This window comes from Anser brachyrhynchus, assembly GCF_964034855.1.
Source record: "Anser brachyrhynchus genome assembly, chromosome: 1".
In the NCBI taxonomy this organism is placed as follows: Eukaryota; Metazoa; Chordata; class Aves; order Anseriformes; family Anatidae; genus Anser; species Anser brachyrhynchus.
The window spans coordinates 35,870,032-35,895,877 of record NC_137694.1 but is presented as its reverse complement, the minus strand read 5'-3'; the positions used below and the strand labels follow the sequence as shown (position 1 = coordinate 35,895,877).

The following is a 25,846-nucleotide window of genomic DNA, read 5'->3' as shown; positions in this document are numbered from 1 at the left end:
GGGCTGCAGATCTGTGACTCCTGACCTCCTCTGCTGCCAAAAAAAAACACTATTGTGCTTTTTTTTTTTATTACTTCTTCATTGCTGATATAAATTAATGATTGGTATGGTGCTGAAGTAACCTTGTCATCAAAGAATATTTTGTTAGTGTTGACATGCTTGTTCCCTACAAACATGAATCATCCGGCTTCCTTTGGCAGGCTTGCCCTGTGGCCGTGCTATAATGTGTTTCACCAGTGTGGTTGAAATTAAAATGTCACCATTAAACATGGCAGAATCAGATGCTCCCTGAGCACTGCATCTCTTCAAGTTTTCTGGCTTCCTACGTCGCTATTTTTGACAGTTTAATAGGGCAGCTTTATTCTGGTATAAAATAATACGCTCGTACTTCCACGACGCACAGGGAGCTAAATGCTTGCAGAGCACTATTTCATGACACGCATGCATCTTCCATGCGTGGCAGTAGCAGCAATGTCCAAGTAACACGATGTTGCTTGTTGGTCCATTAGGAAGTGTAAAGCCAAAACTAATTGTTCTGCAGAGCTACATAGAGTGGGTGTTCAAAAGCAGTTCTGGGGCTGCTCTTGACACCAGGCTCCCTCCGTGGTGCTGATGTGGGGCTCTGGAGGCTGCTCCATGGGAAAAGCCTTCAGGCTGCACTTGGCAGCCTCGCTGCTCCAGCTCCGTCATTGCCAGGTCACTGGAAGGGCACTTTGGTCTCTGAGCCCAATTAGGGACTGATTCGGCACCTCTTAAATCACAGGGAAAAATCCCACCGAGTGCAGCAGCTCCCGGGCCAGGCTTTCACACCCGGCCTCTCCGGTGAGGCTGCCAACAAATATGTCCGTTTTTGTCATGTAGACGGTCAGAAATATCCCTCGCTGTCAGGAAACTACTAAGCAGCTGGTGTGGAAAGTTAACGAGACTGCTAACAGGATAACAAGCCCAGCAGAGCTGAATTCAGAGCAGCGACCTGTATGTGTGCGTCTGCATCCCTCCCGTTGCTAATATCTGGGGCTGTTTAACTCCTCAGATCAAATCACTCGACTCTTATGAGCAGCTGTAACTTTCGAGTTGAATAAAATCTAACTGCTGAAAGCATTAATGAAAAACATAAAACTGAGTCTCTATTTAATCACATATCAACATCATTGCTTTATTTCCCCCCGCAAAGGTTTTCGGTGCCGGGTTGTACTTTTTTGTCCCAGGTGGCTGCAATTTCTAGTGAAAATAAGTTGAGCCATGAAAGGTTGACCCACTCACCTCTGAATTGCTTTTTATATGATGTTGGTCCCTTAGGGCCCAATTCTACCCATAGAAGTGAGAAGGATAGCCATCAGCATATATAGGAAGTATGTCAGTGTGCACAAAGAAAAAGCTGAACCCCAGACTTCAGTGGTCTTTAAAATGTGGATTTCCTGTGAAATGGTGATTAAAGGGGAAGCAAAGGATAATTTAAAAATTAGCTTGACACGCTAGCAGTTAGGTCACTTTGTGTTTCTATTCTAGCTCTTTCAGACAAGCACAGGATCAAGAGATTCCTTATGACTCTCTTAAACTAGTATGTAAAATTGGGTTTGTGTCTGATCAGCTCCTTTGATCAGTCCAGCCTAGGCTATTGCCAGAGTACTTAACTCTGTACTAAACCCACAGTCCCTCCAAGTTGAGCTTACTCAAGTGAGTCAAATTACCTATGAAACATGCCACTGTTGTTGGTTAAATGAGCCTGGTTCACATCTGAATACCTTAAGAACTGCAAAAATAAAAGCAAAGATGTCATTGCAGAAAAGGCAGTGGTGGTCTTTTTTCAGTTTTAAAGGACTGTCTCAGAAATCCAAGTGTGCTGTTAAAGTAGAAAAAAAATCAGCAAACCTTCAAACTGACATTTTTGTAAGCCTGTAATGCATTCAGATTCCATAAAGAGGGATTTCCACCAAAAATTCTGCACAAATTTCTCTAAATAAATTAATGAGTTACAACCACCATGTCTGCCTTGTTTCAAGCATGCAACGTTGTTTTTAATTGTAGCAGTGGAGGGCCAGTGGGATCCTGCAGAGTGTAGGATTATGCTCTTGCCACCTCTAATTTGCAAAATGATCATTTGCAAGGGAGTGCTGCAAGTCCAGGAGTGGTAAATTTGTTACCTGTCAAAGCAGAGCTGTTTTCCCCTCAGCACTGGAGCCTTTTCCCACCTCAGCCAGTGCAGCTCAGTCCTGTACCTGTATGTTCTTTACCACGTGAATCTCTAGAAATATGAGCAGTGCCTTTCCTCTGTGGTAATGCTCCTACCATTTGCATAGTACCAATATTAGGTGATCATTCAGAGTCTATGTTAGTCCAATATTATATCCGTGGCACTTGGAAAATTATACAGTGCCGCTGATTTTGCAAAGCTATTTTGTATCAGAGCTGGTTTTCTCAGGATGCCTATGTTTTGACTTTAGAGGTTAACTTTTTAGTATTTGTGCGCCTACCATATTCCTTGGATGGATTGCAGTGCTATCAGAATACCTGGCATGAAGCAATACCAGCAAATTGATCAAATTATCAAGAGAATTAAGCTAGCATGTAAATATCACATCAACAAGACTAAAAGAGCACACAAAGGAGATAAAAGAAGACATGTAGAAAGTACAATCCGAGTGCCGGTTACTTGCTTAATCCACAGCAAATTCTGTGCGAATTCAAGAGGCATGCTGCTATTACCCAAACACTGAATTAATCAACTGATGGTTGAGAAACAGCTCCAAATCAGGTATTAAAATCTTTGGGATGATAGAGGGTTCATCCAGCTGTTTGAAAGCACCAAGCATTACTGTACTTACAGAACTGTCCAAATAATAGATAAAGCAATACAATTTTGTGAGTCAATATATGACCAATAAATGCAGGAGGAACACTGCATAAATTTTACCTTCTCTTAACTGTGTTTCAGCTAGTGGAATTACACCAGGGAAGGACCAGGCCATGTTTTGCTTGCAACAAAGCAGAGTAAAAGGCAAGAGACAGGTGTTTGAGAGCATTTGTTCTCTGCCATTTGCAGAAGTACATGTGAAATCTCCCCACTGATCTATAATCATTCCATTACCTGTCTGCTTTTGGCAGGTAGCTAGTTAAATTTCTGTTAAACTGGATTTGCTTTTCCATTTCCATTTGCTGTTGGAGAAGAAATGTTCTGACATGACATATGACCAATCAATAATTGGAAAGTGCTCGCATGAGTCATTTGAAGCCAGTGCTTCAGACAGTGTCAGCCCCAGCTGGGATTAAAACCTGCAAAGAGTTGTTCTGCAATCAGTGATTCTGCAGCATCTCCTCTGGGTGTCTGCATTTCACTAATAAGGATACCCAGTAGACATCAGCTAAAATAACTCTTGCCTTTGTTGCTTGGATGTTTTTGTGTGCTCTGAAATGAACTTGGCATATACAAATATACTTTGTTATCCAGACTAAAGGATGCATGGCAGGAATTGTTATTCTGTCTGTTGAGAACTTCGGTAGGAAAGAAATGGCTTTATTTTACTGTGACTCTGAAGACAGTAAGAGTCTGACCCTACCCCGTGGTTTTCTGTGTGTTTTTACATTTTTCCCCTCCTTCTGCTAATGATGCTTTATTACTCCTACAGGGCTATAATAATCCGAAATGGTGAAGTCATTCCAATGTCTTCAGAATTCACTCCAGAGACTGAACGCCAGCGACTTCAGTATCTGGTAAGAGACTGGAGAACCAAATCAGGTGCTGCTGCTGCTGAGCATTGCCCCAGGAACGTCTGAGGTTCGGAAACCTGCAGCTGAGTTACTGGGGCTCAGTGGAGGACCACACATCTGCTGAACACTAGTGGTTGACTATGCGTGTATATGTGTTTTAGCCATCAGTAAATATGCAGAAAAGCCTGACAATGCAAATCCTGGTGAAACAAATCTTAGCTTTTTTGTAGAGGCCATCGGTTGGCATGGCTGTGCTTATGTGCCTTGTGCAGCTGCCGACCTTAAGCAGCTCGTTGGTGCTGGATAATGAGAGCTCAGACACACAGCTAACAAGCCACAGAGGTATTTCAGTACATCCCAGTGTTTACTTTGTGACAGGATAAGATACCACAGAGTGCTCTACGCACACATGTGGACAGTATTGCAGGGTTTTATTCATTTGCTGTAATAGTATGCCAGTAGAACCAGCTCAAGTAAAGAAGTCCAACGTAGAGGTGATCTCAGCGGGCGTTAGTAGCTGCAGCATAGGATGGGTGAAGAAAGACAAGTTTTGTGTAATGTAGGAGCACCCATAAAGCTGTGACAGGGCGACTACCCGAGGGGATGCAGGACGCTTTATACACCAAGTCAACATAAGTCAAACTGCATGTTGTTTTCCATGCAGACAATCCTGTTGCTTTTCAAGTGTTTCACTGACAGTCAGATCATTTGGTTGAAGTTGGTTGGCTGTTTATCAAAATGCCATTCCTAACGCGTCCAAGAGATTTCTTTTCTGCTTCCTCTGGCCTCCTGCTTTTACCTCCTAGGAATTCAAGCCTAAGCCAAGGCAGGCTCACTATTAGCTTTGTCTAAAGCAAGGTGGACAGGCCAAGGCTGGTGGCATTCCCTGCTCTTCAGGTATCTTCTATCTTCAACCTGGCCTGAGCGCTGTAGTTTGAGACTAGACAAAATGCCAGGAGTTGAAGATGGTGGTGGAAGATTTTAAAGAAAATTGTAGATGTTTCTACAACCATCATGTTTAGTTTTTAGTCAGATTCACTGGCTTGAGGCTGAAAATTTCAGAGGAAGTGCTACTTTGGGAGTATTCATATTCAGTAAGCCAAATGGAAAAGAGGCCTAATAAATATTTACACTCCAGTTACATGTAAAATAATTTGTTTGCCTTTAAAATAAAAGGTATCTTTAGTATCTAGCAAGTCTGGTGCTTCTGTAAGAAATACAAGATAAAACATTGCCTACAAGGAATATTTTTCTCTTTTGATGTCCTTTCTTGCTTATATTGAAAACAGCAGCTGATCTGAAAAGCATTTCTGCTGTTTCCTTTGGATTTTTTTTTTACCTTTGTTTGTTTATTTTGTTTCTATATGTAACAAATATGCCAGGACTATGGGTATCATGTTCAAAGAAAATACATGCAAGGCAGCAAGAGCGTGAAACAAAATCAGAGATAATTTCAAACACAGCATTCTGTTAGTAACATTTTTACTCTAGTGTTTAAAAAATCGACCCCCAATTCCTTGCAAGGTTGGCATAAACATTACATATACATATTACCATAGGAATGTTACATTCCGCTCTTGCATCTGTCCCATTGATTACACCCCAAAGGACTCCCCTTACTCACCTTGGGCTTACTCTCCTGTTGTTCTGCTCTCTGTATCTCTTGTTGTTCCTACCCGAAAGTGATTTGCTTTGAATTTATTTTCTTATTTGCAGTTAAGGCTGAATTTCCCCATTCCAAACAAATTGCACTGTTCTTGCTGAACAATTGGAAGAAAGTTGCTTAATCATTTTAGCATAAATATTTTACTTGCTAAATGCAGAGATACCGTTCTGCTCAGGGCTTGTCTATGCAGGGAGGTTACTGTGAAGGCAGATGGAGGGTATGAATTTACAGCAGGCAGGCTCCTGAATGGCAGCAGCCTGTGGAGATACTGTTAGCATAGGCAGGCTGAAGAAGCCTTCCTCTGCCTTTAGTGCCTGTTGATTACTTTGGCCACAAAAGGTGTTGGTTTAGGTTAACTGGTGCCTTCTGCATTCATCCTCTATCTTCTGGGCCTCAACTTCCACATGTAAGGAAATCTTGGGGAAAATGAGCTGTTCAGTCATGAGAGTATCACTGTATAAAGCCCTCCATCCCGGTCCTACACACAGCTGTGTTCCAAATAGTGCTGGTTGAATAAACAAGGGGAAAACGAATGCTTTCTGTACCCAGCTCGTGTTTTAATGCAGATGACCTCTGGCATGGCAGCTTCAAAAGAACAAGGTCACTACCCAGTCGTTCTGACCTTTGGGCAACTCTGGGCACGTTCATCTCTGCGTCCTGTACCCTGTCCTTGCGGTGGGAGGCCCAGCACGCAGCTCCTTGGGGCCTCCTGTGGGATGATGGAAGACCTGCCATGAGTATCCCCTTGGCTCTTTGGCTTCCCAAAGAGGGTCAGGGCACACACTGCTTCTCTTCCACCATCAGGCGTTCATGCTCCTCCTTTAGTTTTGAATTTTGGGGTCTTTAGTGCTCTGGCAGAACTTGCACAGTGCCTACTCAAGGAAATCTCTGGCTTTCTGTATCAGTACATCTGGAGAAAGAACGAAATGCAGCATTGACTGGGAGCTGCTCTGGTATGTGCAGTAGTTGTGCGGGCAATGAGTGCCAGAGGCAATTTTCGTTTCATGTTCTGAGGACGCTATTAATTTCAGTCATGATAGTCTAAATTGCAACAGTAAATGGCTTAGATTTTGTTACTTATCCCCTTGGAAAACGTGTTTAAAACGAGTGATGAATGAGCTTATTGCAGGTGGGTGTATTTCTGTTAGTTACCAAAGTCACACTTCAGAGATGTCATTGCTGCACGTGATTTTATGGAATGGCCTTTTGTAACAAAGGGAGGACCAATCCAGGGATGGATTCAGCTCCCACTTTTCCTCCTTTCTTCTACCACCACCACCTTTAGTTATGTCCGTTCGGCTCAACGTGAATCTGGCCATATGGTACTGGCTGAGTAATTTGGAGAACCTCTGGATGTGTTGTGCTGTACATGTGGTTGTGAGAGGTGTTCCCAAGTAGTAGAATATCCTACAGGAGAAAATGGTACGATACAATAAGAGGATGACATTGTAAGGTATGGCTGATGCATGGGACAACAGTAAGCCTAAAAATGCCAAGAAGTGCAGTGAAACTACTAGTGCCAGTGATGTCCTAGAGCAGCACATGCCAGAGGAGCTGGAAGAGGGGTGAGCGAAAGAGACTTGCAAGGTATGATAAGGTATGTATGATGTTCCCTGCAACCTAATTAGCAAGCATACAAGTGTATAAGTCTAGGTTTATCTTAATTTCATGTTTGCTTTGCTGAGCACTAGGAAACACTGCAGGAAGTAAATGGCCTTTTGAAAGAAGCGTGACTAATATTTCCCTGAGCAGACTCCATTTCATACAGCTAATGTTGAATGTAATACATCCAGCCACAAAATACACCATAAAATGGCTGAGTACCAAACATATGATACAGTCTGTGCCAGATTTATGCCAAAAAAACTGTAACAGCTTCTAAAAGAAAAATGATGGAAAATATTCCCATTTCATAACACAGAATAGCAAAGTTGTCTGAACATGCCTCGTAAGGATATAGAAAGTGTTTGACGGACACTGTTTCTATTACATTTTAAGTTCTCTGGACGATGTTCCTAATCTGAGGTTCTTACAAATTGTGACTAAACAAATGAAAAGTAGAAAATGTGGTGCCTCATCACAGCTGAAATCCTGGTATTAGTTAACTTACTGTTTTTGTTTCTCTTTTGATCAGTCATGGGATTTCTTAGTGTCTGCTTGTGTATCTACTTGAAGGACCTGTAGACTTGAGTTGCTTTTATTTATTTTTTTTATATTTATTTTTTGGTTCAGCATAGTTTGGGTAGTGTGGAAAGGGAGAAGAGCCCTGCCTTGTAGTAAATGGAGAACAGTTCTCAACAAACTTGACTGAAAGTCAGCTGAGTTTTATAATGTATCATTCTTTTCTCTGCAGAATTACCAGTGAAACATCAAGAATAACTGTTAAAAAGAGAATAAAAATTAAAAAATACCTCCCCAAAAATGAATTTCTTCACATAAGAATTCAGCTCACAGCACCAGAAGCTTCCAAATTGCTCTTTTCCCTCTGTTCCACTGACGCCAAAAATATTAGAATCAAGTTAAGATCCCTAGATTGTAAATCAAGCATTGAGGCTTGGCTGCGGAAGAGAAATCTTATTTGAACATTAGCAGTCCTCTGGTAACTCTGCCAGCTTTATTAATCTTATTTCACTTGTGACCTCAGACTTTCCATCTGAGTAAATCTTTATGAAATGCAGTCTCTCCCAATCGCTTTCCCTTTTCAATAATGAAATTCTTGTTTTCAAGGGGAAAAATGCTAAAAGCCTGTAACTTTATTTCTTCTGAACCTATGATCTAGCCTAATAAGTAATCTTATAATCTAAGGGTTAAATAGCTTTTGATTTCAGGTATGAGGTTTTTTGATTTAAGTAAGGCTTGGTTTTTTTGTAGGTAGATGACACCAGTCTTTAGCTAGAAGTGGTTTGTAATGACTCAATCAAGGTAGGCTATGCATTTTCAAAAGTGAACTGAACTGCACTTTCTAAGCAGACTGTTAGCTTCATTTTTTTTACAAAGTCATAGATTAGAAAGAACAAATATTAAAACGCAGCTCTGTTGTGCATAACAATACATACATCATTAGGGATGTTGCAACTTCTTTGCAACTTGAGCAAAAATGAACACGAAGTTTACATATACTTGTCAATAAGGAATCCAAAGTTCTGGAAGTATGGAAAACCTCATCTGGACTAATACTGCTAGGCCACTCAAAAGTCAGTAGTGCTTCTCATCCATATCTGTATTGAGAAGCAGCAATCCAATTAGAGGGCCCTTGAAACAAATATTTGGGTGGGGGAGGGAACCCTGGGTGCCTGTAGATTGCAGGGGAAAAAATGTAATGCCCTTAACTGCGCACGGAAATAATCTGATGGAGCTCCTGTTTCAGGAAGGGATCACAATGTCAAGATCACACTTGTGTGCTTGAAAGCCGCCTCTTGAAAGCAGAATCCAATCTTATCAGCTACACAGCATCTCCCTCGGCCCCATCTCAGCAGAGCTGGGAGGTGTTTTGTGAAAGGAGCGGGGACAGGCTGATGGACGGTTAGCACTGCCATGCGCTGAGCCTGATCCAGCTCCTTTTAAATTGAGTGGGAGCAGGTTCAGCCCTTAAATGCAGGAAATATTTTATTGTGAACTATCTGCATGATAGCTGCCAGGTAGATCAATAAGGGCTTCCACTGCTTCCTGCTGCTCACCTTTGATGAGCGCTAGATTTATGACAAACCCAGCAACTAAAGCATGCTCATTTGGTCTGCCCCGATGGCAGCTGCTGCTGAAGATAAGACAGACGTTATTGCCTTAACTGGCTGGATAAGGAAAAAGAGTTATCTGCAGAAAGGTTGAGAAATGCAACTTTTTTTGTTGTTCCATAGCCAATTTGACTCTATCTTCAGAAAAGCGCACTCACGGCATGGCTTTGGGGAGAGAGGGGGAAAGGATTGTTTATGCATTTGTTAAAGAAAAACGAGTGAGGTTTATTTCAGAAGGAAGAAATGCAGTATGATTAAGGATTAACCTATTGCGTCAGGTGATCTGTGTATAAAAGTGTGCAGTGGACAAAGAGCTGAAGCTGCCTCACGTTGTTCTCAAGCACGCTCAGCTCTGAAGCGCACAGGCCTTGGGCTCAGCTCCACTGAGGAGGCCTCCCAGCATCTGGAGAGCAGCACACCAGAAGGGACAGCAGCAGCACTGGTTGAACGTTCACACTGTCAAAAACATCAGTCGCTGCTTTTCTTTAGTCATATCCTGTATGAAGGAAGTATTTTTTAGAAAAACCAAAATAAAGTGCTCTGCAGTTCACGTTTACTTGCGGTGTCTGTGCAGTGGGGTGCAGCAGGCTGAGCAGGTAAAAAGGAGCAGAACCATTGCTCATTTTTTTCTGGAGACAGTGAAAATTCAAGTGTTGGAGTAACATTAGGTTGCGTGTGTTGTCAACATAGGTGCACTGTGTGTCAAACAGCTTGAGCTTCTTTCCACATGCACCCCTCCAAGTCTCTGCTTGCTCGATGGCTTTGTCCTTTGACCGTTCATTCTCTCAGGTCACCAACGTGCAAAAGGATATGTTCTGCTTTACGAAGCCCTGCAGACTCCTTCAGGGCCAGTGGATGAAGCGTACTTTAGAGATCCCAAATGTTGAGAAGCAGTGAGAAGAAATGAGGGGTTTTGAGGGACAGAGGACTACTCCCAGTAGGGCCACTGCCAGACACCAGATATTGTGAGAACTGGTGTATGTGCACCTCACAAAGCAGAGCTTGTCGTCCTCCTTGTTTAAAAAGGGAAAAAAAAAGTGTGTGGGAAGGGAGTGAGAAGGGATGGTAATGCTATCTCATTAAAAATAGATGATGTCTTGTTTTATGATGTTCATGTGGTATCTGTGGCTTGGTTTTTGCCCACAGGCTTACATGCAGCCCCACTTGCTGGGAAATGAGTTCACACATTTAGAGTTTCCACGGAGGGTGCAGCGCAAGGAAGTTGGAAAAAGGATGCTCTACCGTGACTTCAACATGACTGGCTGGTAAGGATGTGCCCTTCTCAGCATGGGGTCAATCTTCCCCTCTACCCATGCCTGTTTTGTATGCATCTTTGATTAAACTGCATCAAAGGTGGAGGTATACACCTGTGTGTTATAAGGAAAGGTATTTTCTTCTTTCAGATGTATTTTTCTTTTAGAAGTTAACATTTGAAATGACTTGACCTCCCTCCACAGCCAGGACCTCAGTTCATTTTAGCGTGTGAGCACTCAAAGCAGAGCAAACACTTAAAGCGGAAGATATGCCAGGGGGTATTCGTGAAAGCTGAACAACTCTCCTGTCTTGCAAGTAGCTTCTTACAGAATCTGGATCAGTGGGCAACCGTGTCTTTGCATGCCAAGAAGTGCTTGCAAAAGGGAAGAGCTACCTTCCATGCTCTAGTGCAGCTAACACCTGATTTGGGTAATCCTTGAGGAACTGTTTTAGAGGTGGATCTGAATAGGAGTCATAGCCATCCGAAAATGAAGGGCTTCAATGAACAGTATTGACAGGAAGAGTGATGAGGTTTTTGTCTCAGGCTAAATGACTTCATTGTTTTGTGTCAGCTCAAGAGGCTCCTTCTCAAGTGACTCTCACTTAGAGAAGCCCAACTCCTTGTTGTTGAGCACTGTGTATACGACCTATAAAGGAACAGGCCCTGTGTATGTAAATGGACTTTACTTCCTTGCTGTTTGTGTTTTAGCATCCTTAGAAAATGTTCATTCAGGAAAGGAAAAGATGGAGGGGGTAAAAACACCTGAGCTCTTGTATGTTTGGAAACTTGGATGTACTCACACAACTACAACTCCACATGCTTCTGATTGTCTGATACTTTACAGACCATAAATATAATGATGTTTTAATGACAGAATAATGACCTAAGTTTATAATATAGTTTGGAGTGTTTGTACTGTACAGAACATGCTAATCTGGGAATAACCATCGTTGTCCATCATCCTGAACAGCTGCTAGTAGAAATACCTAATCTCTCCCTGAAAATTATGGCTGCACATTTTAAATAGGCTACAGGCATGTGTGAAAGAATGGGAACAAAATGAGAACACTGCCTCAACTGAGGACTTGAACAGTAAAGTATTTGGAAGATCGTGAGACAGTCTCCCAGTTTCTGCAAAGGGAGAGTTTTCTTGTTAAACTCATAGATTTCTGAAGACATTAGAAAAGAATGGCTTCATGTAGACTTCCGAAAGCTTTTTTCCAAGATGTGAGAAGCTACTGGGCGGGGGGGGGAGGGGGGAAGAAAAAAAGAAAAAAAGCCAAACCACCCAACTAATTCTGGGGAGAGCTACAGTAGTTATCATGGGCCAAGAGGAGGGTAAGAGCAAAAGTCTTTCACTGGTTGGAAGATAAAGAGGGTTTCTCCAGGTTCATAGGAGTTGTTTTGGCCTTTCCCCAGTTGGTTAGATGTCTGGAAAGGAAATGTGGTTAGAACGGTTCAAGTTGCAGTATTTGCAGGTGATACAGCCCTTCTACTAATAAACAAGAAGGGCTGTGAGGAACTGAGAAGATTTAAACAACTTACACAAATAGGCATAACAGTGATCAAATTTGGTGTTGATAAATAGCAAGTAAAGGATGAGTTGGGAAAAATAACTATTTTTGCACAGTAGACGTTCCAAATGAACTTGAGAGCCATGTCAGAAACTGCAGCGCAAGTTCAGCTTGCAAGCAGGATGTTGGGGTCCATACAAGGTTGGAATGGTTAAAAATTAAACAAAGGGATAATTCTGCGTATCAGTTTGTGCCTTATTTGCGAATCTATGCATAGCACTTATTCAGAATGGTTATTGCACAGCTAGTGTTGTTTGGCGATAGAAGAAAGATAAATAAGAAGGAACATGTTTTAAATGTGGAATAGTGAGTAGAAGAGATTGGGTAAGTCTAAATGGATTACAGTTTGACTCAATGTATTGTTTTTCAGTACTGATGTGTGAACTCTGTTAACCCTAGCATATGGCAAGTGGGAGAAATGATTTGATTTTCCTGCTGATTTTTCTGAATTTCCTGAAGTATGGGACACACATTGATCCAGTTACAGATTCTAATGTGGTCAGTGCAAGGATTATCACTGATTTAACACAAATACACCTAGCTGTAAGTAGTTGTTCCAGAACAAATACTTAAACTGTGACTTGAAAATTCAAGACTAAATTCACCTCAGTGTTTTCCCAGGTGGCCTGTGCCAAGCAAATGCATGTGGAGACTGTGATGATGCTACCTCTCCCTGCTGTTCCTTTTGACTTCTGGCAGGAAGTGGAAAATAGGGGCTGCACTCTTGTCCTAAATAAAAGAATCAGAATCTTCTAGCTGTTCTGTACCCCACAGCTAGTGTATCTGTTACCTCTTTGTTTGATTCGCTCACCATTTCATTGTCCTGAACTGGTCTGTCATTGTAAGATTTATTTAAATCAGAGTCCTTTTAAACAAGGATCCATTTCTTCTCTCAGGGTGTGTGCCCAAGGAAGTGTTGTTTTTTGTTGAATTGCATGCAGTGAGCACCTAAGCAGAGGAAATGCAATCTGCTTCTATTTATCCAAAAGTCTGGGTCAATTTTACTGGTTGATATTGTGGAGAAGATGTTAGATTTCCAGCGTGATGGGCCCTCAGAGGTAATGGTTTGAGGTGGCTGGCGTTTCAGTGATTGTTTTCTACCTCAAGAGTCTTGCTCTTATTTTTTTCCCTTTCTAATTCTTAGAATTAATTGGTGCATCAGGGTCCAGCAGCCATGGACATATCTGTTCTCCATTTGTTTCTATGGACAAAATCTATCACAGAAAATAAATTAGCATATATATTCCTTTTCTAGAAAACGTCAGATGCTACTTTGGCCAGCCAGAGCCCGGTATGCTAAAATGTTGCCAAACCTTTGTCACTTACAATGCAGAAGATCAATTGTCTGAGTCTTTTTTTGGTCGGTGACTTCACTGTGTGTTGACGTTTGCATGTACCCATGGAGAGGTGCAGGTGATGTCGGGAAGAAGCAGCCGCTCTTACACTGACTTACTGCATCCTTTAGTGGGAGGGTGTAAAACTCAGTGATGTGATGTTTCCTCAGGAAAATGAACTGCTTTATTTTAAAATTCAGGACACTTTCTGTGTTTTCTATTAGAAGCTGTATGAGTGGTTTTTTTGTTGTTGTTTTTTTTTTCCTTTTTTACCCTTCTCCTGTGCTCTGGAGCTTTTCAGATTCGCAACAATGAATTGGCTTGCCCAGCTCGTTTGGATTACAAAAGGTTATTGTCTTTGGGTCTGTCATAATGCATTTGGCCTTTTCTTTCTTTTCTCTTTTCTCGTTTTTCTTTTTCTTTCTTTCTTTTTATTTTTTCCCTGTGAAGTTTCCACACTGGCTTTGTCTCAGCAGCCCACAGTGGTAGCAGAGCTGCCAAGTTTCCCCACAGCATTAGGACAACCACTGATCCAGCAATGTGTGCTGCATCACTAGTCCAGGCTGCCCGTAACTGCTTTGAGACCAGCCTTTCCCTTCTCCCCCCAGCTCTCCCACCCTTCACCCTTTCTCCCTTCACTCCTGTGGGATTTGGGACAGGAAATCTGCTGTATTAAATATATATAAAATAAATCCCATCTAGGTGGGAGCTGACCATGAGCTGCCCCTTTGGCACCCTCGCCCCCCGCACATCGTGCTTGAGCAACTCTTGCAGATCGCGTACTGCAGCTGGCAAGGCGTCTTAAGAGCTGTGTCTCCTGCTGAACAAGCCTCCGAGCTGTCTCGAGCTGTAATTTGCTGGCAGACATCTGTGTTACTAACAGTCTTTCACAGCTGGATCTCTGGCCTAGGGTTTTCAGTCCGTGGCTTGCAGAGGTTAAGCTTGTATCAGAAAGGAGGGTACTTCTGGTGACACTGACATGTCCTGGCAACAGAAGCATCAGGGAGGACTCTGACCACAAGAGCAAAGTGTTGCCAGTGCTAAAAGAGGTAGAAATTATGGGAAAGAAAGAGGCCTGATGATTACTGTGCTCCTTTTAAGGACTGCACAGAATTAGTGTTTTCCGTCTCTTCCTTTTATTTAGCATTTAAGACACGGTTGGCAAGTTTTCCTTTACACTTGGGTAAGTCCAGTGAGATCAATTCTGCTTTGCTCTGAATGTATCTGAGACATCTTCCTCAAACCTGTCGGTGATTTTCTGGTTTACTGTGCCCCTTACAGGCATGTGTACACACAAAGCTGCTTCTCCCAGTGTTCCTCCGTCAGCCTCCTGCAGTGCCAGAGCATCCGTACAGCAGTGTGTTTAACCAGAGGCAGCCAGAAGACACTACCAGTTGGCATCGGCCTTTGTGGTTTCAAAATTAGTCTTTTGCTCCTCCTTGGAACGTAAACAGTGGCCTTTCTGCTGTTCTCATTAAAGTAGGATTCTTTAAATGCTTGTTTTCAGATCAAAGCTTCAGTGTTTTGACTCCAGTAGATTTTAGTGGCAAAACAGCCCCAGACAAAAGTCCGGTTTTAGAGCTGATTTGTTTGTGACTTCTTTTGCCCTCCAGGACTGCACGGAGTTGAACTGGACCCATGAAAAGCGGTTCAACCCGGCGCAGCCCCAGCCACGCGTCTTGGGCTGAAGCCCCAGGACGCAGCGAGCGGGAGGACCGCATGCTCCACCCGAGCGTGCCCTATTGCTGCAGGGGCTGCAGAGCCCTTAGCAGCAGCCCTGTGCCTCCAGAGGCCTTGCTGCGGTACGTGACCAGCCGCCCGTGACCAGCCGCCCGACGGCCAGCCCCTTCTGGGGAAGCGCTGCGCGTGTGATTTATTCCCAAGCAGCGAGGCTGGTGCCCTGGGGCTGGTGCTAAGCAAAAACCATTTTATTCTAGAGTCAATATTGGCCACTTGCTGGCAAGCCGCCAGCCTATTCTGCGCTCGCCCTTTTCTTTTCCAACAGGGAATGTCTTTCAGCCTCTGAGCATCTGATTAAAAAAGCAACTTCACTTTTCAAGCCATTTTATTTGGTCTGGGATGGATGCTTCTTGCTTTCATTGTGCAGCCTGCCTCGCGGCCTGCGGTTCAGGCTCCAGCTCACAAAACCCAGGGTCTCATTAATCACTTATTGGGGATCCGGAGTGCCACGGCAGGAGCCAATGTACATGTTTTGCTTGGTAATGCGTGAGCCCGACTGAATAAACATTGCTGGTGTGGCTGCTTGTTCGTTGCTGCCCCGCTCCATGTCCTCTGACGGCGCGTTCAGGTAGGCCGGCCGAGGAGCGCGTAAGCAGATTGAGAAATGCCACCGGGAGCTTTATGAAGCAGGCGCCCGCGCTGCACCCCCGTTTAATATAAATTGATTTATTGAATCAAGCACAGAAGCCCTGCTACAGAAACCTCGGGCTATATCCTCCGGAGAGCCACCTAATAAAACAGCCCCGACTGACACTCCTCATTAGCTTTCCCACCGATCCCAAGGCAGCATTTAAAGTGACACTGTCCCTCTTTCTGCCTGAATTTATCTGCCGGCTAATGCCGCTGGGTCTAATTAGCTTAGCATTATTAGTCTTATTCAGATAAGCTGCATTTCCTAACAGCTTGATTCCAACTTGTAAAAAGTAATTGGAAGTCTGCAGACCCTGTGCCATAACCTGCTTGATTACGCCTTTTAGCCAAATTCATGTAATTTACAAAAAGTCATTCTCCCCTTCCCCCCCCCATTTTTTAATTGAGCTTTTTTGTCGAGTGAAACCTTCTGCGCTTCTTCTGTTGAAACCCCGGCAGTATTGTTGTGTTTGAGACCTCAGCCGTATCCTTTGCACAATCATCAGGGAGAGATCAAATTTTAATTTCATAATTACTTCACAAAAAAAGCAGCCTTTTCCCGAGTCACTCCTGGTATTAATTTCCTCCCAGCAATTTACATTTTCATAATTTAATGATTACGGGCCACCTTAGCAGCATTAGGCCTTTCCAGAGAAAGGAGACAGAGGGTGTCATTTTTGCAGCAGGAACCGTAGTGTGCGGCCGCTTGCCTGGCTTTTTTGTCTTCACTCCCGTAGCGAGGCACTCGGCGTGCACAGCCCCAGCATTTTGGGGATTTTCGGCCCTCTCTGCAGGAGCAGCGGAAGGTGGGAGCTGGCCTGCTGCATACAGCACGTCTCCTGGCAGTGATGGATGGCTCTAGGGTCCCCAGGGGAACACATGCCACAGGAGCTGAGCCGGCGTCTTTGGGGCAGGAGAAAGCAAAAATAAAAAAAAGTAGTAGTTCTGCAACAAAGGGGGAAACTAAGTCTGAGGTAAAGGTCTTTGTAAATGGTCTTTCTGAGGCCAAGAGAGCCTGGCAAGAAAGTGTCTGGTCTGAGCCGTGTCCTGCAGAAGCATCTTCTGCAAGCAGTTTATCCAAGACCTGTCCCTACATGGCTGTACAGCTCTGCTTGGGCTTTGCCTTGGTGCAAGATCAGGTGCTTCATGTGCAATGACACCGAAAGGCTCCCAGTTCGTGGAATTAGTTCTATCAGCCAGAAACTAAACTGAAATACGGTAATAATCTTCAATCTGAAAACAAACACAAACAAGTCTTCCTCCTGGGGAGGTGCAGTCTCTTTCCCCACTCCTGCCTTCTAGTCCAGAAGCTTCCTCTGGCTTCTTGAGCTGCACATATTCCATGTGACCTTCCTGGGTTCCCATGGAGTCCTCCTTTCCATTGCCACTCGGGTTGGATGAAGGCTCTGCTCCCAGCTGAGAGGAGGCCCCGTGCTCCCCAAAGGAGCTTCCAGCACTGCTGTGTGGGATGGCAAGGGCTCTGCTTGCTGTCTTGCTGCCCACCCCATCCTATACTACAGGAATCTTTCTCAGAAGAGTTTACTCCACGATCCTTCCTTACCAGCGACCTCCTTTCCTTCCAGATGATTCCAACGAGCCAGTGTGGAGCAAACACTACAGGTGAACAAGCAGTCTTTCTCCCATCTGCTTCACCCCAGCCTTTTAGCAAGAAGTGCAGCAAAATGTGAATTTACAAGCAGTTCTTCTGTCCATCACAGTGAATTATGCCCATAGGGTGTTGACAGCCCACTTCCCCTATCCCTCTGTCTTCAGGGTGAGCTGCTGACAAACCTTCCTGTTTGTCTTTTAAAAGTAGAAGAGATGAAGTAAATCTTAAGAAGTACTTGAGTCAGCAAATTCACTGGAAAGAGAAAGACCTGTTGAAACTGTTGCAGAACATGAATCCGTTGGTTGTGTTAACTGCAGTGTCTGCACATGGTTGAGTTGCTTGCAGGTGGAGAAGCTCTGCCGGTCGCAAGCAGTGGGGCAAAGTGCTTGCAATACACTTGGCCCTCCTGTCCTCCTGAACACAAAAGTAGTAAGGGAAGGTGCTTATAAATTACCCTCAGTTACATTTTTTCATGATTTGCCCTTTTTTGGACAAGGTCCTCCCTAGGTCCTTGGCTACCTTCTCCCCAACTTTTCCTCCGCCACTTTCTTTTAATGCTCCATTAGAGACAAATGTAGTAAAAAATTAGCCACACTCAGGGAAGTGCCTGAGAGAGGATGCCAACGCTCGAGTCTGTAAAATGGGCTGACCAAGATGGGTGGAGTTCGCTTTGCTTAGGAGTTACTTCCACAGCAGTACCTGGTACTTGGGGGACACGTCCTCTCCAGAAAAAGCCCACAGCTCAAGTACCAGTCTGATTTGACCAAACTGGAGAAAATATCTCTATGCAAGCCATGCTGTGAGATTTTAAACTTTTTTAAATGTATACATGTGTAGACAGAGCTGGAATTTGCAAAATTTAAACACTGTAAGTTTCAGTTTAGAAAAAGGGGTTGCTGCCTTTTCTGGGAAAAAGAGATATTTTAAAACTTGTATGTTTTCCTCTTTACCTGAAAGAAACCCTATTAGAGTGTCTTTGTTTAGAATAGATGTTTCCCTAAAAACTGTTTTGTGCATATGTGCACATGCCTGTCTTCTTTAATCCATCTGGGTTTGCCATCATCCTTTCTCTTATAAACATTGCTATAGTTTGCGTGCTTTTATTGTATTTGTATATTGTAGTTTTGCCTCATTAAACTATGTCAGATGAGTAATAGGGGAAAGACACTGAAGCACTGAAACATTAAAACTAACATATCTAGAGGGTACTTAGTATCAGACAGCGCTCTCTGGATTTAGAGAGCCTGACTCCGCAAAGCACACGTGTAAGGACATTTAAAAAAAATTATGGTTGGATTGAGACATAAATTGCAAGATTTTCAGTGGCTCTTTGCCTAACCTGTGCTACATATCATTTCTCCTTTTGGAAAATTTGGTAGTAAGCACTTACTTGCATTGGTTTGATACCTGTAGTTCAATAGACAGTAAGGAAAACTGGTTCCTCTGGGTTGGTGATTTGAGCTCTGTTATTCAAAAATAGCTCCAGTCCACTGATTGCTTGGGAGGACTGGGAGGGGAGGGGGAACTGGGAACTGTTTCTTTCAAATTTTATGTTGCTCAAGGATAAAAATCTAGTTTTCTATTGGTATGACCAAGAAAGGTCGAGCTTGAGTAACACAGGTCAGGATGATGGGAGGCTGGTTGGTTTGCTGGAGGGGTTTTGTTGTGCTTGTTGTTTTGTGTTTGGTTTGGTTTTGTCTTTTTTTTTTTTTTTTTACAGTGTAATAGCAAAGTAGTACTAGAAATACACTGCATCCACAAACATGTCTCAAAGGAGAATCTTCATCCTTGTGTTCAATATAAACTAAGACATTTCTGATGGTGTAGTGCTTTTTCTTTGTGCTTGCCACAAGTGGGTTTTGCTTTATGCTTCAAGCTAAAGCCTTTTTGATGGCAATTCTTTTTGCTGTTCCTCAGTTTACTATCAAGTGTCACTAGCAGAGATGTAAAAACGAGCAAACATTCAAAAGCCAAGTGTTGTGGAAAAGCAGAGCACACAGTGGGCATGGAGTCTGGATTCTCCTGTTGTTTGCAGAACTGAGCCTTCCAGGTCAGCATAGATTGTGTTTTTGCTACCATCTGTTGTGCCTGGGGATGCCAATGCAATACCTTCAATGAACAGTAGACTTGCACAGTTTGCTGTAATAGAGAACACAATGTAGATTTTTTATTTTTTCTGTCACTGACAACTTCTACTCTTACATGAATTTGTGTCTGCTTTCAGAAGACCAATTTTAAGAACAAATTATATGTCAGGAGAATGCTTAACATATGTAAGAAATTATCTAGGATTTTGGCTCTGAAATTTGTGTTTGGGAGCTGACTAGTTTTTTAAGTTCTGACCCAGCAATATTCAGGTAATTTTGACAATCTCTTATTTAACAAGTGTCTAAAGCACTGCTAACAACTGCAGGTATTGTAGGAAATTTATTTCATAGATCGTATTGGGCATTTATCAGCTTCTGGTGATTTTTCGCCATGTATTTAGAGCAGATTCCAGTTTGCATACGAGTAACATCATGTCAGTCCTAGTTCTTTCGTTCTGACATCTCTTTTGGCTCCTGGTGCGATTTGGCCTGGTTTTCCAAAATGTTGATCCTGAGTCCAAATGTAACTTTGTGGGTGGTACATATGTCAAGCCCTAGTTCAGTATTTTTGGACAGCAGTAGCATTTCATAATTCTTTTGAAACGAAAAGAAGAAACAAAGTTAACTGAAAAAAATGCAGCTAGATTTAGCTGGGCACAAGCTTGCCTTTTCTACTCCCCCTTCTCCACCCCCTGTGTTTTTCCATTTGGAGAAGTAGAGGTTTACGTGGCAGAAGCACTGACAGGATTTAGGCTCGTTGAGAGCAGCAAGCAGTAGTATGGCCTTGTCCTTATAACCTTATAACCTGTCTTCTCATGCCCTGCTGTCTGTGGAATCCTTCTGGGATGGCGAAGGGGAGGATGGGGAGCTCAGAGGACCGCAACCCTGCCTTTATGTTTGTTAAAACAGCGAGATAGGCTGAGTTACAGGGATGTCTGAATAAGGCTGTGTTGGCATTAAAAAAGCCAAACAACCCCCTCAGGTTCTCCATATGTCTGTGTTTGATATACCTATTGCCATATTACATCTTTATATACAGCATACTCTCTCTCTAAAGAGCACAGGAAGGTATAAATGCAACTTTTCTACATAAAGTCAAGTGAAATAGTCCAGAAGGTTGTAGCCTGTGTGAAATAAACACATGTACAAAGTACAGGAGGTTTCACACGGCATAAATCACCGGGAACTTCATAGCTTCCTTCCTTCCTTCGCCCCGGCGCAGTTGCAGAGCTGCTAGCTGAAAAGCTGTCCTTCATCATTCTTTTGCAGGAAACCACAGGCTCATATATTATTAATTCTGTTTCGCTAGTAGTGCAGGGCTTAGGTACTTCTCTCAAGTGTCTTACGTTGCTTTTCAGTGTATCCAAGCCAGCTCCACTGCTGTGGTTGCAGTTCTAAGCATTGTTTTTCAAGGGCTTATAATTTTTCAGGCAATAGCAATATCAATAGGAAAAAAGGTGCATTTGAGATGAGTCTTGACACCCACATTCTGAGCCCAGGAGATGATTTGCTTGTGAGAAACCATGAAACAAATCGCTGTGGCCCTCTGGTCATCTCTGACTGAGTCACATAGCTTCAGGAGGTCATAGGCCAGCCAGATGCCCTTCCTAATCTGTTGATGAAACAAGTTAGCTTCAGCCCTTGCAACATGGCCTCTACCAACATCCCTGCACCGTTGTGTCACAGTGGAAGATGATTGTCTTTTTGGTGGGTCCATAAAAGATGCTGGACTTAACCGTGGGGACCATTCTTTCAAAGGACGCAGGAACAACTGACGCTTTTTTCCCTTCCATCCTCCCTTCTTTTTTACCCTTCTTCCTAAAGCACAGTTGGTGTGAGGTGCTACAAAGGAAAATGAGGAGGGGGGGAGAGTGGGATGAAAAGCTGGTCCCTGTTTTGGCTACTTACAATGTGAAGTGGGGGTTTCAGTCTTCAGTATTTTTAGTTATCATGCAGATAATATAATCTGTGGGTAAAGAATGGGTTTGTTTTTTCCTTTAGAAAGGGGGTTGTAAATAGTTAAGTCACATCAGCTTAGTCGTATTTGCTTTTTATAACAAATATCTGCAGCAGTGTAAAAATCCAATAGGAATTGTCTTCTTGGGCTTATGGTTTGGATTAGTCATTTGACTCCGATGACCAACACAGACTCAGCTGACACCGTTTTTCTTGGTGTCGGAGCACAACTGCCTCTGTGGAAAGGAATGAGAAGAATTCAGACTCCTCCTCGGGGAGGTTTTGCCAGGGCTTCCAGAGCTGTGGTTCTAACTGGAAGCTTTGGGGTGTGTTCGCGACCAGTCAGGGAGTAAATAGAGCGATGGTAAAATTATCCTCCTTGTTCAAACCAGGATATCCCAATTGGTGAGGGAGGCGTAGACTTTATCTATTGCCTGTTGGATGTAAGAAGAGGAACAGGAGCAAAGCCCATGACTGACTGACTCATCCTTCCCAAGAAAATGCCAATCCAAGTTTTAAATGTCAATGAAGTTTTACCATGCTCGCTATGTGTAGTGATTTGTGGCCTTTGGTTTAAGAGCTGTAGTTTCCCTTCCCGCAGTACAGAAGCCATTTAAGTGCCTTCTCCATAGCATCCCTTGGCCCACGTACCCCAGATATTCTTGACTCTCTGGTCTCCCGTGAAGCACCCACTGTGTTTTGCAAACCTTACCTGGTTCCACTTAGGGATTTCCCATGTAGTGATGTTTTATAGCGTGGGAGTGGAGTCCTCCACTACTGTTTCGTCTTTGGATTTTGGTTTCTTTTTCTCCTTTCTCCCCCTACCCCGAAGCCCTAATATGGACCCTACCTATGGTTACTAAGAAATGAAAGGGGGGTCTCAAGTGGGTCTACTCTACTTTCTTTTTAAGAGGTTTGCCTAGATGCTGCAGCATGCATAGCTGTGTAATCCAGCACCATTTACTGATCCCAGGTCTGTGCCGTATTTTGGTGAGGCACGGGGCAGGTAAATTACAATCTAGGATTTCACCTTTGCTTTTTAATTTCCTGCTGGTTTGTGTCCCATTGCTTAAATCGAATGCAACTCCCTTGAGCTCAAGCAAGCAGCCCAGCTCAAGAGCCACACAGCAGGGGCTGGCAGAGACCTGCTGCTGTCCCTTCCCTTCTCCTGCTTGTCCCTTCCACGTCAGCAAAAAGTGCTGACCCGTGCTCTCAGACAATGATTTTGGTATCACCCCGAGGACTGGGGGCAGGGGTAGAACAAAAGGGAGGACAACACCCAGGGAAAGCATGGGGAGGAACAATTTTGTGGCATGAAGGGAAGCGTGTCCTTCTGGCAAAGCTATGGGGTGAGGTACTCTGACCAAAGAGGGACCACAGGTTATGTTACACAAGCCACAGGGCTCTGTGGCTGTGAGAGTGACAGCCATCTATTTTTCTGATTTTATTTCTCACTTGCAAAATTGCTCACCTTCTCACCTCATCAGTGTCAACAGCTGGATGTGTAAAAGGTAGAGTACGCAGGCATGAAGCGAACAGAATCAGAGCATGAACATTTACTTCTCTTGTCTCACAGCCATTGGAAAACTGCTGCAAAATGTAAAATTTCTGACAACCTTGAATGTTGCAGTCAAGGTCAAATGAGCACTAAATAGCCTTCTAAAAGTCTTCAACATGTGAAGCTTGCCTTTAGTTTAAGCAGTCCTGAAAGGTGAGAACAGGACCAGAGAGCTGTTTCACACTTCGACCACATACACACTCAGTTGTTGCTCACCATTTCACATTAACGGTGTGAATCGGGGCTTTGGTTGGTTTCTTGGCTTTTCGTTTTGTTCCTTTTTCTTTAATGGCACTGTGTTATGGTATAGCTACTGCCATAACCCACAATATGTTACCTGATGAGGATGCTATTCCAGTCCACCTCTTTTTCCTTGTAGGCAGTAGGAGCAGGTTGGCACGTTACATACTTCATGGTCACTTTTTTTTGTGGTGAAATGGACTAAATCTTCAGGACAAATCTTTCCATGGAAAAAGAAATGTACATCTCGGATCAAAGGCAGAGTCCCTAGGAAAAATAATGATTTTAAAAATAATAATAATAATAATTAAATAATCACATCTGCTTGTTTCAGGGCAGTGGGTCACTAATTGAGTGCAAGCCTTATAAACGTTGTTTGTCCCCCCCCCACAGGGCATACAAAACCATTGAGGAAGACGACTTGAAGTTTCCCCTAATATATGGAGAAGGCAAGAAGGTGGGCACGCGTGCTTTCCTCAGACCAAAGGAAGAACAAATTCTCTGCTGTTTACCACTTGATTTAGCCTGTGGCAGTCCACTGTTTTCCACTCAGTATCTCTTTATTTTATTGTTTTGACAGCTTGAAAGAATATCTTGGTTCTGTTATAAATCAGTCTCATGTCTGGGGTGGAGGGAAGAGAGGAGAGAAGTCATTTGTTGTTCAGTTTCATTTTGGTTTTGTTTCATTGCAAGTAACTAGGCTGCAATGAGACTGTCTTCAATAGATGACTTTAAATGTTTCTGTTTTGATTGTAAAATATAACTAGGATGGATGAAGATAGCAAAATAAGTCATGTTTGCCAGAAATGAAGCAGGAGGATGTTTAAAAATATTTTACAGTGCTCTGAGATGCAAAAACCCTAATTTAGGAAGGGGAGGGATCAAGGCGGGATTTAGGAAGTATAACAGCCCTTAAACATGTTTTCTTCAGCTAGTGTACGTGAACTCACTGTTGAATTTTTCTGATGTGATTGCTGATAGTTTTTCTTGAAAGTAAGAAGCGAACCCTTCCATTTGGGTGAACTTTGTTTCCAATTCCCTGATTAAGAACAGTGAGATCATTAGTGCTGATCCCAGCAAGCTTAGCTGGATGCAGCAATAAGATCAATACAAGGACGCAGTGGTGTCAGTTTGCCGATATTCGTATGCTCGCTGTGTTTCTAAATAGTGCTCCCCTGCTGCATTAGGTTCTTATCTCAGTGCAAAAATACACGCTCTTCAGAATTACCCCAAGTTTTAAAGGTTCGGACTTGCAGCTTATCTCTGAATTTGGTTAGGTTTATAATTATTTGCAAAATGTTTCATGCACATCTTTTTAATTGTCTCTCTTTTTGCCTTATGGAGCCAGGGGTTAGGGAGGCAGAATAATTTTGAGTCAGCCTTGCATTGTTACTGATGCTGTGAGCTCTCCTGTTCAGAAGCTGCTGCAGCAAAGGTAGTGTTTTGGGGGGGTGATGTGCAGGGAGTTAGGGTGCCCATGGGGCAGGCTGCCTGGTCAGGCTCTGGAGAAGCTTTAATGAAGAAGAGCCCATCACCTCTTGGGAAACAGCTCCTGTCTCAAAGGAGGATGCTTAGCGAAGGAAGCATTAGATGTGAGGTAAGAGCAGACCTGATTTGGACCAGCTCTCCACAGGGACCTCAGTGGGCACTGGCACTCTGTGTACTCAGCAGTTTGAGGTGGCCTTTGGCAATTTGCCTTGATGAAGAAAATATGTGGCAATATGTCAAAAGGAAGAGGCCACAGGTTTCTTAAGTGATTAATTAGGCTCCTTATTCCTTTTATAAAACCTGTTTACTTCATATTAACAGTGTAATTTGCTGAAGGAGTGCTCTCATTGATTACCATGGGACAGTGAGGCAACTGAGTTAGATTTCCATAGTCCCAGTCCCTTACAGATGGTCACAGTCTAAGATGGGCATACTTAGACTGGCATGTGCACAAATACAAAATGAGAAATGGAAATGATGTGTGAAAAGTTCTTACATTGATTAGCTATGTTAGATCTCAAGCCTCTGGGAGAAAAAGGGGAGTTCATCCCTAGCTGTGACAGTTGTGGAGTAGGAATGTTATCTCTTTCCATGTCGACACAATGCACGTAACAAGTTTTGATCCCGTTTCTTTATTTCCAGGCTCGGGTTATGGCAACAATTGGGGTGACACGAGGACTGGGAGACCACGACCTGAAGGTGCATGACTCCAATATCTACATCAAACCTTTCCTGTCCTCATCTCCTGAGGTAAAACAGCCAAGCTCTGACTATCTGATTTGTGGGAGAGAAACAAATATACTTACTGTGCTTATTTGTTCTTCCGAAATCTGACTCCATTCTTGTGGCCAATCTCGGTAACACACTGCACTTCCTAAAGGTGCTCGTGGGGTGATACCCAAAGTTAGTAACTCCCTTGGAGTATGAATGTTAACAATTCCTGCTCCAGTTGTGTGCCTGCCTCTGGTTGCTCCACATCCCAGGCAGAGCACTGATGTCTTCTCACCTTCTTGTCCTTAGTGTGACATTCTGCGTGGCAGACACTCATCCCTCCCCATCTTCATGTGCTCTGAGGCCTGGATCATGCAGCCTTCACAGAAGCTGAGACAAACCAGTGTTCTGCAGAAGGGAGCATTGGATGTCTTCCATGGTAGCATGGCATCCTGTTTTAGGCAGAGGATACCAGATCCAACTGCTAAGTAGGAAAACGCCAAGAGTGCGTTGGAAGAATGCTTTATGCTTCCATCTGGCTGCCCCTTCACATCCAGTA

At 43.3% G+C, this 25,846-nt stretch overlaps 1 protein-coding gene across 3 annotated transcripts in view; it reads left to right on the top strand.

The window, feature by feature from the left end:
- PPM1H (protein phosphatase, Mg2+/Mn2+ dependent 1H) overlaps window positions 1-25,846 on the top strand; it is a 139,189-nt gene that overhangs the window by 96,651 nt on the left and 16,692 nt on the right. For 2 of the 3 annotated variants that reach the window (XM_080592100.1, XM_080592101.1), the window contains exons 5-8: window positions 3,627-3,711; window positions 10,252-10,370; window positions 23,482-23,545; window positions 25,219-25,326. In XM_080592100.1, coding sequence (XP_080448226.1) covers window positions 3,627-3,711; window positions 10,252-10,370; window positions 23,482-23,545; window positions 25,219-25,326 — 376 coding nt within the window. Of the gene's footprint in view, window positions 1-3,626; window positions 3,712-10,251; window positions 10,371-14,549; window positions 16,043-23,481; window positions 23,546-25,218; window positions 25,327-25,846 lie in introns of those variants that run through there. The other variant, XM_080592102.1, reaches the window with a different exon arrangement.